Source organism: Taurulus bubalis (assembly GCF_910589615.1).
Source record: "Taurulus bubalis genome assembly, chromosome: 5".
Taxonomy (NCBI): Eukaryota; Metazoa; Chordata; class Actinopteri; order Perciformes; family Cottidae; genus Taurulus; species Taurulus bubalis.
Window position 1 is genome coordinate 8058163 of NC_136593.1, and position 17193 is coordinate 8075355.

The 17193-nt window shown below is 40.9% G+C and overlaps 1 protein-coding gene across 1 annotated transcript; it reads left to right on the forward strand.

Annotated features, from left to right (window-relative positions):
* Positions 1–420: 420 nt before the first annotated feature.
* ppm1j (protein phosphatase, Mg2+/Mn2+ dependent, 1J) lies at positions 421–15280 on the forward strand (the record flags this gene model as incomplete). The annotated part of the gene is made up of 10 exons (XM_079218487.1): positions 421–686; positions 6777–6891; positions 8367–8696; positions 9825–9937; positions 10212–10296; positions 10752–10870; positions 11429–11492; positions 11874–11981; positions 13143–13294; positions 13852–15280. The coding sequence occupies 10 exons, from the start codon at positions 421–423 to the stop codon at positions 13997–13999; spliced, it is 1500 nt and encodes a 499-aa protein (XP_079074613.1). The 3' UTR covers positions 14000–15280.
* Between the last annotated feature and the right edge of the window lie 1913 nt (positions 15281–17193).

Here is a 17193-nt window from a genome sequence, read left to right on the forward strand (position 1 = left end):
GTCATGGCATAGCGTCCTAAATGTGCTGGCTTTCACATTGCAGATCTGGTAATCCTCGTGAATGAAGCAGCCTATCATTATTCCCTGTCGCAGTTTGGTTTTTATTTCGGATGTGTGTGATGCGTTCAGGGCTGGCTGCATATCTCTGTGAAGCCCAGTCTTCTGAGTTGAGGTATCTACCGGATTACAGCCTGCGCACAGCCAGTGAGAGCTTTATTCTGTGTGAATGAGGAAAACATCGAGTCTGCCTGTCTGAAAGCTGTCACATGGGGCCGAGGAGAGGAACCAACACAAAACAAAAAAACCGCTTCCTGAAATGATCCTCGTCGCTGGCTGTGTATTGTTTTGGGGTTTTCTCTCTCTCGTAACATCGCGTTTCATTCCCCGTCCGGATCTTTTTCTCAGCAGTCGGTGCCGAGGATGATCAGCAAAGTAAAAAACGCGATGTCCACTCTGGTGGGAGGGATGATGCCGCACGGACACCACCACCACCACCACCACAACCATCACTCAGGTGGCGGCCAGCCCGGCGGACCGGACAGCCTGCCGCCGCGCTTCCCCTACGGCCGGCCGGATTTCTTGGACCTCACCCCGGAGCTCATGCAGTACTCCACCGAGCACGCGTCACGGCCGGTGCTCACGTTGAAGAGAGACAGCAGGCTTTCCTGGCGGACGGGATACGCAGAGTAAGTGGCGTTCATTGACGATTTTTTTTTTTTTGTATTACCATCACCAAAATATGACGTTTTATTAGTCTCCTGTTGAGTGTCAGGCCTGTGCTGCTGCAGCCTCAGCAGCTGAGAGCACTGCAGCAGCCAAACGATGGCCAGCCAGTGTGGCCTTTTTGTTGTTGTACACTTCCGAGCTGCTGTAAATGATATTTGGAGGACAGTGTAATTAGTCAAAACGCTCCACATCAAGACTCAGGCATTGGAACACAGGCTCCTCCTGTAGTTAATGCAAAGAGATGTGCTGGAAGTGATACACAAGTGAAAGCAGGAAACGTCTATGTTACCAACCAGCCTTTCTGTTTTTCCATGACCATTTTGTTACCTTACCAAAAAAAAAAAGCATATAACCACTTTGAGAGATCAATTTCTCAGAGGTTATTTCCCTTTTACATCCACAAAAAGCCGTTGAGTCTGTGTTTGTTTAGCAGGCTACTTTAAAAGAAAAAAAAGAAAATGACCATTCTCCTATGACCATTCATGTTTTTTTGATGAGTGTGGATGCAGAGCTGCTGATGCCCTTGGCTTTACTGCATACTCTAATACACCTGCAGTGCTCTCACAGGTAGAAACAAAGCAGCACCATCTCATTCACACTATTGGCCAAGATTTGCTGTGCAGGTGACCAACTCCAGTCCTATAGTACAGTATGCGGGCTACACCACCCTCCTTCCTGTCCTGCTGCACCCAGTGTGGAAACAAAACAAAAAAAAGGCTGACTCACGCAGAGAGTCTCAAAGGGACGGGGACGAGATTTGTGGCGACAAGCGTCTCAGAAGACTGAACGAGGGAGGTCATCCGAGGGTGCTGGTAATGCATAAAGGGAGGTGGTGTGGTGTGGGGGGAATGTGCACCGTCATCTGCAGTCTGCTGCAAATGACTTTGATGGAAGTCGCTGAAACTGTAATCAGCGGCATTAGCAGCGCTGTTTACAACACAGAGTAATCGGCTGATCTGCTCATGCATCAGCTGTCAGGGCTGGGAAAAAGGAATTAAAAAAAGGTCCCCAACCGTCAGTGGTAAATTAAGAAAGTGTGAGCAGACAACACTGTCATAAAACAACCATAAAGTAATTTAAACTATGTCCACTCTCTAAAGTGCAGCATTAATGCCAAATCACTTTTGTAATTGGGTTGTAAAGGTTGTACACCTAGAGGAACATACGGATGTGTGTTTATTTGGGATTGATTGAAGAAGTTACTCATTTACTCACACAGCTGAAATGGCTCTGATAAGACTGCTGGTGTTAAATAAACTCTGATGTGCATTGGCTGATTGAAACACTGCATCACTGGAGATCCATCTGGCTAAAAATGTAAACCTTCGCAGAGCAAGATTTATCTATCGGAGCCTCTATCAGCGTCATCCCTTTTGCCCGGTGCTGTTTACTCCCCTTGAAGAACAATGAAGGCCGAACTGTTGAGGTGGACGCGGTCCAGCTGGAGGCCACACCACTGGCTTCCATTCAGACTCTCTGCGACTTCTCCACTTTGATATCACTCAGTTATTGCCATTGATGGTAATGAGGATTCACGGTCACTGATTTCAGTAGTTTTTGTTGTTGTTGATTTGGTCCTGATGAACCGTGTGTCGCACAAGATTATAGCAGTGAAAGCTTCCTGTTGTCTCAGACGTCAGACGAAGACACACACACACACACACACACACACACACACACACACACACACATACACACACTAATTTAATTTGTCCAGCTAGAATCTGTCTGCAGTTTACGCAGCACGCAGGATTAGAAGGCTCGATGTATTGAGTCTAATTGACTGCATTCTGCTGTACAACATTGTATCAGCATCAACATGTGAGTGCACTTAACTCAAAGTGCATTTGTCGAATGGCTATTTAATACAATTTGATATGGAGGCCAACTTCCAGGCAGTGACATCATGAAAGAGAGTGTGAGGAGGCAGAGACTCACTGTGGAAATGTTTTCACGGATATTATAAACTCGGATACAAATGGGAACAGATATGAATAACTCCTACTGTATATATTGCCTGCTGTATGACAGCATACTTTATTATTGTCAATGATGTGATAACTCTATGGGATTTTTTTATAATGCATGAATAAGCTGATGTGACGCGAGCACAAAAGTCCAGGAGAAAAATCACTCAATGCTCCCTGTGATCCTGATGTGAATAAGCAGATATTAGAGGACGGATGAGTCCTTAACAGAATCGCTTCATGTTGAAGTGACTTATGGTTACATCAGGATTTTCATCTTATTATATAAAAAAATTTATTTTGACAAGGCAGAACAAGCTGGTCTTTCCATGTGACGTTTTATTCAACAGTATTAACTTAGAATATATTTATTCCAAGTGTCACAATGTGAAATCCTCTTTGAGAAGAGAAACATCAGAAGATAAAACATTTAAGAGGTTTATGGTCGCCATTGTTCAGCCTAACCAATAACAGCAAACAAGAAACGTAAGCTCTATATTTGGTGCGACATTTTTGCTTGGCAGAAAGTTTAGATGACAACATAATGACAAGACAATAACTCTACGTGATATTTTTAATAATGCATGAATAAACAGATGGGAGTCGAGCACAGCAGTACAGGAGAAAAATCCGTCAAAGCTCTCTGTGATCCTGAAGTGAACAAGCAAACTTAAGGAAACGGCAGACTGTCACACTTTCCATTGAATGTGCAGTACCTCTTTTGTTAGAGGCTATAATCAGTAGGTTTTATAATACCCATGTGTCAAAGGACAAGGTGAGAATAAAGTGTAATGTAAGAGGCGTTGTGAACAGAAAACCTTCTCTCAGCTTTACAGAGTTTATAAAGAATTTCAGCTCATTGTTTAGTTGTCCGACCACAACTCCCACTGCTCTCCGGCAGCTGCTTTCAGTTGAAGAGCTCTATAAACCCATTGTACACTACCTGCTCAGCACCAAACAGCAGACAAGGTCAGCAAGTAGCTGGTGAACATCGTGGACCATTTAGCGGCTGAAGAGCAAAGTGTTTCCCTCAGGAGTTGGTAGAGACCAAACACGGAGCTAAAACAGAGAGAATATTGAATCAGGTGACCAGAAACACAAATCAAAATGATGATAATGTTGTTCCATAACTCTTGGTTGTGTAAATTGTGGTCACAACTTGTTTCTGCTGCCTCCAAGTAGTCAACAATATGTCACTGTAGGATTTAGTACGTGACTGATTGCTTTATTTTTTTTAATTGAACCCAATATAAGTGATAAGTAAAGGAAAGTATAGGAATAAAGCCTTGGTTTCTGTCTCACCTTTCAGGTGTCACTTCAGCATTGTGCCGTGTTCTTGCAAACATGATGAGCCACTTCCTCTCCCTGAAAAGGAATTCAGAATATGACCTGACGAATTATTTCATGCTTACGGATGAAGACTTTGTACAGACACGCCGTGTTTGTTTAGCTGCTCACCTCCGCCTGATGTAGCATAGTTCAGCAGCCCACGGGGTTTCATCTTTTTCACATTCACTGAGTGTTGTGAGCATGAGGGGCTTGGTGCACACCCACAGTTTGAAAAGTCTACTTTAACCACAGGCTATAGAAAAAGCATCATGAACAAATGCGACACAGACAAACACACTGCACAGGTACGAGAGTTACATCCATGTTTCAGAAAGTTTAAATGGGCAAATATGCACCACTGATCTGCCTCTGCTCGAACCACAAAACCTCCCCGTCAGTCTTTCCTGAGTTGCAGATGTTCTCAAGAGATCAGGTGATAATTGCAACATTTCTTAGCCACAGCTTTACATGTAGCAACAAAAGCATTCTTTCGGTTTCAGCGTGATACATTGTATCTATTAACAGCACGGGCATTTTCATCATATTTATGACGTTAAAAGGTCCAGACAGCCGCAATTACAGAATTCACTGGAACTCTCAACTTCCTCTTTTGTTACTTTCCTGACATGATATACTGTTCAGTGGGAGGGTTCAAATATAGTTTTAGCGAACACGACCAAAATCGGTTTTCAGTCACCAGTTGTGAAAACATATGACCGAAACACAGATATGCGAAAGAGTTAGGTCACATTATAGGAAGGATCGAGCTCCTGCTTTAGAGTCACATCCTCTCACGCCACCGACATTATGTTCAATTATAGCTCATTGAGCGCATGTGACTGCTCTGACAGAAAATAATTAGCTGATTCTTTACTGTGGGAGAGGTGAAACGTCATTACTCTGCAGAAATGTAGAAAGAAGACATTTACTTTAGTATACAGTCTCTTTTCAAAACATGTGATGTGATTCGTGGTTCAATTTAGGATTTTCTAATTTTTTTGTATGTGTTGCAACAAGGAAAAACAAGTTATTTTATTCAACATTAACTTTATTTAAAATATATTTGTATATATTTAAAATTACACAATGTGAAATAATCTAAAAGAAAAGTAACATTAGAAGACAAAACAGTGTATACATGTTTTATAGTGGGCATTTTTAACATACTGTCAGCCTCCAATGGCTGAAGCATTCAATAACAGCAAATAAAAAAGCATATTCTACATGATTTGCGATAACTTTTGGCCTTGGTGGAAAGTTAAGATGACAATCAGGCGACTTTAAATTCCTCGCCTGTCATTGGTCCCCATGCATGTAGCGCAGTGCAGGAAGGACACAGTGGGGCCTCTCTCCTGCTCTCAACTGATTAGACACTGAAAGAGCTTTTTATAATCCAGATTTGGGCAGCAGTTGCCTTTTTTTGCCTCATTTCTGCTGCTCTCTGATATCAGAGCTTCTAGCCAGACATTTTCTGCAGAGATTGTAATCAGCTGAACTATTTGCAAAGCCAGAGGTCAAAGGTCTTATTTTGATGAGATTTTTACTCTGGATTTCTCTCGTCTCCTTTGTTCGACGGTCCAGTTTTTTCTCTTTCTCTCTCACTGCTCGTCTTCGTTTTATTTTTGCTCTCTACCTCTTGATGATCCCAGCAGCAACTGATAAATTACTAATCCGCCCTCTGCAGAAGTTTCCGAGAGAATCTTTATGACAATACTTGAATTAGTAGAATTGCGCAATATAGACATTATGCAGCTAATGTGACATTTATCAATAATTGAAACTGAAAATGTTGCATAATATGCCAGCATAAGAGCCATACTGCAGCCTAATGTGGCATCTTAAAGGACCATGCCAATGAATTTGTATTTGTTTGTATTTTTTAGTACATTTATTACAGATTGCAAATGTTATACACAGCTAACCATTTTGCAAAATGGTTGTTTTAGATTTTGTATTTATTCCACTGTTTCCAGGAAGCCTTTACAAATAAAGTAACTTCAATAAAATATGAAAATCAGTTCCTAAATATGCTATTCGTCGACGGTGCTGAGAGCGTGTCCTTGTGTTGTAATGCAGTTAAAGCTGCGCTTATCAATAATGATACATGACCAATTACTGAAATTACTATAAATGTGAAAGGGGTCACTTGTAGTTACAAAAACAGAGAATTATTACCCGACTACACTCTGTGCTGCCCCCAAGAGGAGAAAAATATATAAAAAATGTAAATGCAGGTTTATGGTGCAGAATTATTAACAATTGATACTCTATCCCTTTAATCCATGATGGATTACACAACTCATTAAATGTCAAGAACCTGCTAATTGATTTTCATAATGTATTGAAATGAATGGACACCAATGGTTGGAAAAATACATCCAGAAATCTAAAACGGTGTGTACACTATTTGTCGAGCTAGAACATAAAACAACCCTGGTATGATCAAACTAAGTTGATGAGATTGTTTGGTCTGCACCAGTGGTCTGCACTGGTTCCTCCGGGGAACGCTGCTGCAGTATGAACCTGTGCATTACTCTCAAGCTATTATCCTCCACAGCTCATAATAAAAACACTTAATCCCTCCTGCAAGTTCCCTCTGGGACATGAAAGCATCCTGTTCCACTTTTTTTCCTCACTCTTCCACTTCCCCCATATTTCAGGCTGTGGTTATATTTCCATGTGGTTAGAGGTAGCAAACACTATAAATCACCTGGCTCCAGGCTCACCTTTCTTCCTCGCCTCTCTCTCCATCAGGGTGATCAATGCGGGGAAGAGCATGCTGAACGAGGACCAGGCCTCTTGTGAGAAGGTGTTCGTGAAGAAGCCGAGTGGCAAACATCGTAACTCGTCTATGCTGGAGGACAACGGGGTGAGCAAAGAGGGCAAACTCCCTGAACATCCGAACAAATGTTTATCTGAAGGCTGCCTGGTCCAATAAACAACTAGTGATAGTGATTTGAATCTGACGTCAGTGTTCGAAGGTGTGTGTGTGTGTGTGTGTGATTCTTGCGTTTACAGTGAGCAGTATATTGATATTAAAACATGGTCATTGTGTGCATTGTAGTTATCTGATACCCAGTGTGTCTTCTTATCCTGTTTGGTATTGATGGATTCACCTCCAGTCCCTGTGGGACCTCTAATCTTTTCACATGTTTACCATCATCCAAATGACTCTGATAAATCTCTTCATTACGAAGCAAAGCATCCCCCTCAGGTGGCCACAAACACGACTCCAAATTGATGCTAATGTTGCTCCTATATCTGTAGGCAACTGATCGCTAACATGTTAGCCATGCCAATATGTCAATATGCAATTGCAGGTTTAACGTGCCAGATCTGGCTGAACATTGAGGTTTTTTATTCTCTAAAATCTGGATAGTGCAGGAATCCTGTCTCAGTGATTCATTTCCTTGACATAATAAAACAATCCAAATGTGCACACACACATGGACACACACAGACACGACAGGTTTGCCCTGTTGAGCTGGTGTTTCATAAGAACTGTGACGGGGTCCATAAAGCACATGCCAAAGACTAGTTTATCATTGATTGTAGTCCTGTAATCTTTCTAAACACAATTAATGTTCAGGTCAATATATCAGTTTGAGACCTATTACGCCTGTACACACACACACACACACACACACGACACACACACACATACACCCAAACCGACAAACACATTCTCGTCCTCCATTTGGTGTAAATAAATTGCGTCATCTCTCGTTGCCCCCCTCCCCCACTTGAGTGTAACACCAGAGCAGTGAGCAGATGCCTAGTGCCTGTTCGTGTGTTAGTTAGTGAGTCCGGCCAACTGGGCCTGTAAACATGTTCCCAAACACAAAGGTGGCTCGCCTCTCCGTCGCCCATTGCATCATCGTGTATCAGCAAAAGCCCTGCGATGGGTTTTGTCCTGTCGGCCCTCCATCTCTTGTGTTGTGAGGACTAATATCAGAACAATCCATTTTCACTGGAGGTTAATATTATTTTCTTGTTTGTTCTTTTGCACACTACTGTTCAATATTGTTTTTGCCATATAGATCATGGAAAGCAGAGCAACACAATTTTGATGTCCTGCTAGCTTTCAAATAATATTATAATCTAGATTTGCTGCAGGGACCTGAACTGAGAGAAGCATATTGCTTAGCATTAAAATGTTACCAGCTGCAGACCCCAGAGCTTGTAAACACTCACAAATCTGTGCCTTCTGCTCAGAGTTGTAATCTCATGGGAGGTTTTTAAATTGTTACCATCGGCATTTTTCCTTTTTTTTTTTTATATTACTACTACTATTTTTACTACGTTTATTTGAAATGTTTTTATGCTCTTATATACATTTTTCAGGATGGTACAGGAATCCCTCTCCACTTTTGGGGCGTGTTTGATGGACACGCAGGTTCCGGAGCCGCCATCATGGCCTCCAAGCTTCTCCACCGCCTCATCAGAGACCGTTTGGGAGAAATCTGTCACCTGCTGGAGAACCCCACCAGCGCGCCTCCTATCTGCCTCGCCAAGAACGGCAGCCCGTACCAGGCGGACTCGAAGAAGGGGGCCGCGCAGGACACGGATGACCCCGACGCTGTCACCGACTCCTCTGTGCGCTTTCACATGGAGAAGGTTGTCAGTTTGGAGAGCCTGGTGATGGGAGTCATAGAGACGGCCTTCACACAGATGGTGAGCAGATGACCGCTAACAAGCTCTGTGAGAAACAGATCGTTGCATATGTCAAGCTGCATGAGGTATTTGTACACATGTGTATCTTCAAACAGCAACTTCTACCTTGAAGTCTCAGAAAACACTGTGGGTCTACCAGCTTAGCTATTCTGTTAGGATTTTATGCTAGTAGCTCAAGTGAAGATAATGTTGGTCTGTTTGGTGGTCCAAGACTTTGATCCGGGCCAAAACATCTCAACTATTGGATCGATGGCCATGAACTTCGCTACAGACAATCATGTTCCCCCCGGAATGATTTGTAATCATGTTGGTGATCCCTTAAATCTTCATCGAGTGCCATCATCGGGTTCAAATTTCACTTTGTCATGATGATCGGCCACAGCTGTTCTTTGTGTTTGTACTAATTTGAAGCTGTCAGCATGCTAACGAGCTAATATCAGGTGGTGAACATGGTTATCGTTCAACGTGCTAAACACCTGGTTAGCGTTGTCATTGTGAGCATATTAGCATGCTAATGTTAGCATTTCACTCGAAGCACTGCCGTATCCAAGGGCGAAGAGCTGCTAAAATGGCTGCATACTGAAGTTTTCACGCTGGCGACGGCCAAGGATGGAAGCATTGTTTTTTGGGGGGTTTTCTAAACGTCTGGAGGGAATTTCTTCAAGATTGGCACAAACTTCCACCTGAACTCCGATTTGTTATGTCAAAGGTCAAGATCGCTGTGACCTCATGTCTGTCCCGTTTTTGTGATATCTCAGCTAATCATGACAAATCCACACAAATGTCTAATAGGGTGAAATTATGATGTAATAACACTTAGACAGCCATTGTTTTAACCTAAACATGAAGTAAACTGACTGGTTTACTTACGTTGAAGTAAACCAAATCAGCTCTGCCTCACGCAGTCAGGAAACTAAAAGTGACTCTTCTCTGGTTTAGAGGATATTGATAATAACCCACAGCCTATGTGATGTATTCACGAAGCCTCCTTGTTTCTCTCCTCTTCAGCAACACTGCTGTTTTGTTTTGAAGATAAATATTTATGGAGAAAATAATGAGCGATTCAGGGCGATGAGAGGCAAAGTAAGCTTGTTAACCTGAGAGGTTTTTTTTCTCTTCTTATTTCAGGATGACCTCATTGAGAAGGAGAAAACATCATATGCCATCTCTGGTGGATGTTGTGCCTTAGCTGCCATTCATTTAATGGGGAAACTCTACGTAGCCAATGCTGGAGATAGCAGGTAAGAGAACTGAAAGACCACAGGATGAAATCTATGTGAATCTGTGTTTACTCTCCACGTTATACTGTATGGAGCTTTATGTGGGAGATCCTCTCAGGTATAGTAGCTTCTTGAGCCCCCTGGGGTTCACTTTGCATACTGCAGCATAATTAAGCCTTCTCCAACCACTCTTTCTTACCAATCTACTAGTGTGAGAAAAGAAAGGAAAATATTTTTTTTGTCTGTTTGAACCTTCTCACTTCTGCGCCCCCCCCCTTCTTCAATCTCCCTGCAGGGCCATAATCATACGAAATAATGAAGTTATTCCGATGACGAATGAATTCACGCCGGAGTCCGAGAGACAGCGGCTACAGTATCTGGTAATCTTCTATCTTCTATGTTTAAAATACAAGTATTTTACCAACAACCGACAAATAAACTAACCGCATAGAACCTGTTCGAGGGGATTTCATAATCTGGTAAATACATAGCAAGCTGTAAGAGGAGTATATATAAATATGAATAGTTGATCTTTACAGTCAAATGAGGTTCTATTAACAGAAAAGTTGAGCGTGATAATCAGGCGACCTGGAGACGAGGCAGGACATCCTGTCTCACTGAAACAATCTGATGTTCATGGGTTTTAGTTCTGAGTCACAAAGTGGGTGGTTGATGCTAAAACAGGGAGCTGTTTCGGTAAACAGCATACAACAGGTGTATGTTGCACATGCAATGTTGTAGCTTCTCTTCAGAGTTGTGACAGACATTTACGTTTCAGCAAAGCATTTCATTCTGTAGTTTGACACGACCTGCCCCGTTCTGTGTGTCACTCCAGGGCTTCCTGAGGCCAGAGCTCCTGGGGAATGAGTTCACTCACATTGAGTTCCCTCGCAGGATCCAGCACAGCGAGCTGGGCAAAAAGATGCTCTACAGAGACCACACCATGACTGGCTGGTAAACCCGGAGATCCTTTTTAATCACGCGTCTGACAGTTAATCACTTCTCATGAACATTTTACTCTCAATCAAAGGCAGCAACTAACAATGATTTTTAATTATCGATTAATCTGACAATTATTGATTTTACATCACAGCTCAAGTTGGCTTGTTCACATATGAATGTGACAATGATACAAATAACAGAGAAAAGCAGAAAACGTTCATATTTGAAAAACTTGAATCGGTAAAAAAAAAAAGTGTGGTGGCCAGGGTTAACATGTAAAAAAGCAAATGGGCCTATCTAGAACCAGTGATTGGTTTGTCCATTCTGAGCTACTGTAGAAACATGGGAGCTGTATGTAGATATAAATGTCTCATTCTAGGTAATGCAAACACAATGATTAAACATTAAAGAAAACCTACTTATTAATATTATATTCCATTTCTGCCAATGGATCCGCCTAAATGCTACACACTGTTCCTTTGAACAATTCATTGGTTATCAAAATGAATAATATTCCAAACAGTGTTTCAGTAACTTACGTCTTCGATCTGTTGATTGTTTTCGTTTTAGGGCTTATAAGCTGATTGTTGAAGATGATCTGAAATTCCCCCTGATATATGGAGAGGGTAAAAAGGTAAGAAACAGGGAAAACACAAATGCATGGTGCTCAATATACACATTCTCTACAGCTGATACATTATTGTGTGGTCTTTTAGTCTCTCTGTGCAGATTAATTAAATGATGTAAAAATGCATTTTTACATCTACAATTGATTTGGCGAATTATTTTTTGTTCGCCCGGGTAAAAATGAGACCTGCTCAACATTTTCATTATTGTCTGAGGGAACATGGTCTTCACTTGATAATCCCTCATGAATGGATTTTCTTAGAACTGAATCGTATCCCGAATCCAATAACCTACATTATTGTGTGTGTGTGTGTGTGTGTGTGTGTGTGTGTGTGTGTGTGTGTGTGTGTGTGTGTGTGTGTGTGTGTGTGTGTGTCGGTATACTCAGGCCCGTGTCATGGCGACCATCGGAGTGACCCGTGGGCTGGGAGATCATGACCTGAAGGTGTACAACTCCAACATCTACATCAAGCCCTTCCTCTCCTGCGTCCCCGAGGTGAGTGTCTGGAGTCATAAACGCTTGTCACCATTCGTCTTCATCGCAGCTTTTGTCTTCGCTTTGTCTGCTGTTGCTCAAAGCCGTGTGCTTTTGTTGCCGTTCTTGCAGGCGTAGATTTTGTTTACTCCACCAAACATCATTTCACCTTTTTTATTTAAAGATGTTTTACATAGGAATGAAGAAACGAACATCGGCAAAGCATGGGTACGGAGTGGGGTTTATGTTTCTTACTTCTCAATATTATGACATAAAGACAGATGTTCCATTTCAGAAATGTCAATTTTTATACATTATTTAAGTCCATTCAGTTTAAAACTGACATTCATTGGTTGTTGTTCTTTTTTTGGCGGCATCCAGTAAAAATGTAGAGATCTTACAATAATCTTATAATGACTTATTCTGTTATCAATCCATGATCAAATATAAAAAATCTAAAATAAATGAACGCTGAGAATATTGTGTCATCGGGCTGGCTCATACTCACTTGTGTGTGTCAAAATAAATGTGAACGCCCTGATAAAGTTCCGAGATAATCCTTGAATGGTTCTGATTATATGAACCAACCAGAACATCATTCACTGTGAAGCTATCAGGGGATAATATGCCTTTTTTTGTTTTTTTACCACATAATAATCCCTGACCTGGCAATATCTAAATATATCTTTGCTTTCATGATCAAATTCCTCCTTGCGTGTATTGAAGCGTATACTGTGCACAGGGCTCAGGAATAGTCACACAACCCTTTTTCAGTTTCTTGCCACTGTTCACAGCTTTTCAGGTTTGTTTTATGGAGTTAAAAATACTCTCCGCCCTTCTTGATAGACTCTATTTCTCATTTCTTTTTCAAGCACTTCTCACCTCAGCATTACAGGAATATGATCAGGCCTCTATTTCTTGAATTCATCTAATCCAACTATATCACTCGCTTGTTGTAAGTCACTCTACATGAGTGGTTCAACTTAATATAAAAAAAAACCTGATTGAGCAGCTTTGATACTGTAAAAGGAGGTTATGCCCTTTTCGTGCCAGCATACATCTGTTTATCTTCCAGCACGAAACACACAAGAACAACAATATTCTTCTTCATGCAAAATAGTGTAATAAATCTTGAGAGCATGATGAATATAACTGTATCAGTAATATGTCGTATTGTCCCAGGTGAAGGTTTATAACGTGGATGAAAACAAACACGGCCCAGACGACGTCTTGGTCATGGGCACAGATGGATTATGGGACGTAACAACGGACAGGGAGGCGGCAGATGCTGTGTCAGCTTACTTGTCTGGCTGTGACCCCTCTGATCCCATGAGGTATGCCATTTAATCCTTTACATTAGGCTGTTATACGTTCCGTCATGTGCCGTGAGAACATGATGCAAAGTAGTTGTGTAAAGTAGTCCTCAGTGCGTCCACTCGGTGGTGACAAAGAGTTGTGCTTCATGTGAACGTGGAGCAGCTCTATAGTCAAAGTTATAGCTTCAGCTGGGTGATTTATAAACATCTATGCAGATTTAAGGACATTTTAAAGATTGTTGGTAATGTAATTGTTCTAGCTGAATGTTTTATATGATTTCAACTGTGTAATATATTGAGACGTTAAAGTTGTTGACATCGAAAACACTTTATAAGGCCTTATATCTGCTCACAATATTTATTATATTTGTATATACTGGTTATAAATACTAAATAGGGAGGAAATAAGATGTTTCCAAACTGACTAAGTCAGAAATGCACTGTCATTTTGCCTGATATACTCAAGTGATTGAATATGAATCTGTATTGTGTGTGTGTGTTTGTGCTCCTCTTAAATTACAGTGCATGTCACGACTGTAATTACTGGTTTTTTCTGCCCTGTACCTGTTACTCAGGTACACTCTGGCAGCCCAGGACCTTCTGATGAGGTCACGAGGCGTGCTGAAAGAGCGCGGCTGGCGGCTACCCAACGAAAGACTGGGCTCAGGCGATGACATCACTGTGTTTGTCATCCCGTTGGCGAGGCCGGAGGCAGACACATGATACGATGTCGCAACGACCGCTGTGACAGGGACGACGCCTTCAGGGTCCCTTACCACGGTCCCTCCGAGCTTCATAAACCCTCGACCAACGGGGCGGCGAGAGAAAAAAGCACCTTCGTCATCGGAGAGACTCGGGTCTGAGCAGCACCTTCAGCGACCCGGGCTGCATCCACCTCAAGCCGCTTGACTTCAGCCCAACCCAGGATCATGTCATTTTGGTTGTTCTCAGTCATGTAACAAAATATTTTCAGTGACATTATAAGAGAAGTCACACTCTTCCTCCCAGACCTGCTGTTTGTGACGGTCGCCAGAGACAATTAAACTCCTTGTCGGATTTTTGTTTCCTGTTTATGTTCAAGCTCTTCAATCCTTTGAATGGATTGTTCATTCTCATGTCATACCCTGAATGTGACTCCCTTTTGTAAAGAAAGAGAAGAAAAAGAAGGAGAAAAAAAAAGCCTCTCGCAATTTCATATTCAATTTATGGGATTGCAGTAAAGAATGGGAGGAAACCAAAGAATTGCTGTTAAGGCATGAAGTTGGAAATCTGTAAAAAAGAAAAAAAAAGAAATAACATAAAAGTTAAACAAAAAAAACAAAAAACATTTGATTCATGTCTGTACATTACCGACGCATGTAGGAAGTAAAAACAGTGGAATGGGCCTTTTTTTTTAGCTCTGGACTCGAACAGAATCAGTTGAGTCTGTATTGCCGTACTTCCTGTGTTAATGATGAATGAATGCCGACACCTTGGCACTCGAGGACTGCTGCACATGCTCCGTGTTAGCCTGTTGGTTTGTAATATCTTCCTATTGAATGTGCTTCTAACGATTTGTTATATTTTTGTCTTTACTTTAAAAAAAAAGGTTACACTTGTGTTCAGTAAAAGAGGATATGAAGGAAAATTATCATTTGTTTAATTTAACTACATGTTTTTTGTGTGTTTTTTTACTCTCAGAGGAGAAAGTAATCTGTTCTCAGTGAACGTCTCGGTATAGTAAGATGTGATAAACTTCACACGTATGCCTTATTAAGAGATAAAGGGTTTTTCCCCTCCGATGCACTAAAGTTGATCCTTGTAGAAGATAATTGTATGCCCTTAAATGTACCGTATACCTCTTTTTTTATCATTAATGTTATGTTATTTAGATTAACCATATCTATTTTTGAAGACAACATGGTTGTAAGCAGTATCAGAAGTTTTATTTTTATGTTTCTATCCATTAAGTGTGTGTTTAGAGAGATGGTGTGTCCTAGTATATGAGGTAGAGGGACAATGTGTACCAGCTTTGAAATAAATCTGATTTTTCCCATTTGCTTTGAACTTGTTTATTTACTCAGTCCATTACGCAAAAGGAAGTGAACCTTTGGTCTGACCAACTAATGAGTCAGAATAGTTCAGAGATCCTGTCACTGATAATTACAGTTTGATGAAGAAGAAAGTTCAGGTACTACATTGTTTACAATAATGACTTGTGACATTAACGTCATTGTGAGTTAGTATTAAGTTATTTAAAGCCATAAATTATTTCCTAAGAGCAGAATTTTTCTCACATTAAATTTAAGGAGGCATCAACGTTTTCAAAAAGGATGCATAAACTGTTTGAACAATACTCTTTTTTTAGAATCAGAAACGGTTTAAAGTTTGCACATACAAGGAAGTTGACTTGGTGACTGGTGCATAACAGCAAACCTATTACATGGTATTTAGGCAGAATTAAAAATAAAATATGAAAATATATGATAGAAACGATCAAAAACAATAAAAGAGTATATGCGAGAATATTAAACAAGTGTCTTCTTCATTTAGGTTCATGTTTAGTGGCATGAGCACAATTTAAACCTTAATTAAACCAAATATGAAGGACGAGATGAGTAAGTGGCAACTTCATTTTGACACAAACTGGCCGGTCCATAAAGAAATATTACTCCACTACAACTAAAAGTCTTCCATATGAAAATGTACTGTGATTAAAGCATTCCCCGCAAAATCACTCAACATATGCAGAATGGACCCTTCCCCAGTGTCTTCCCGGCTGTTCTATATTATTTGGTTGATTATTGTTATTGCATTAACATGGAAACATCATTCTAATGTTGCTGTCGAGGTGGAGCTCATTTTTACTGTTTGGAGAATTTCAAGGCCTCCATTGTCGAGCCACACAGATGTTTTCACTTTTGCCTGATTAGGCCTCCTCTCAGGACGTGTTAGTGTGTACGGAAGAAACAAAACAGGGACCCACTCAAGACCAGACATTAAAAAACTCTACAATTACCATTAATCTTTATTTTGTATTTTATTTGAATATCTTACTAAATTTTATTTTGTTTCAGTTACAGTTAAATTCAACACAGAAGGTAAAATAGTCGATGCATGGTCAGTATACATATACAGTCATATAAAAGAGTCCCTTTAGAATTGATGGATTACAGGTCTGTAAAAAGAGATAAAAGCTCCAATCAACCTCAACCTGAGCGCCCATCTAATCAGCAGTAACTGAAAACACCTGTGTGGGTGTGCAGGGCCTTTAACCAATACATTGATTGGTCACTGCAGTGCCTTTGTGTGTAAAATATGTAATTGTACATCATGAACAATAGCTGCAACTGACTGTAGAGTCCAAAAGTATCTGCCAATATTTCCCTCTGAAAGATTGTGGAGTTGAGGCGTACAAGTTTAGTAGAAAAACTGCAAAATTGCACTGAACTACACTCCTTGAATACATAGCTACTTTCAACCATTGCTTTTTATTTTGTCAATCAAAAAAAGGACAGACCATAATTCCGTTCAGAATATATTTGAGGAAAGACACGCCACGCAGCCTGCAGCAAGTCTGTTCACTCATGAAGTGATTTTTTATTTATTTATTGCTGTCAGAGGGATATACTGGTGAGATCCACACCCATCCCTCCTGTTGCACGGAGTGTTCTTGTACTACGGATGATGTCATCTTTGACCGGGGAGGGGAGGAGCGACCTGTGTGACTCCAGCGCCCGCAGCAGCTCCATCAAGTTAGCTAGAAGTAACCACAACAACACCGGAAGTACAAGCAGTGGCCTTCAAAATAACAGTGTAACCTTTGATGCCACTTCAGGCGACAATGGTGTAAGTGGGCTTTATTAGTGCACACAACTAAACAATTAATATAAATGGTATATAATATATATAATTATGTTGCACCAGGAAAACACCAG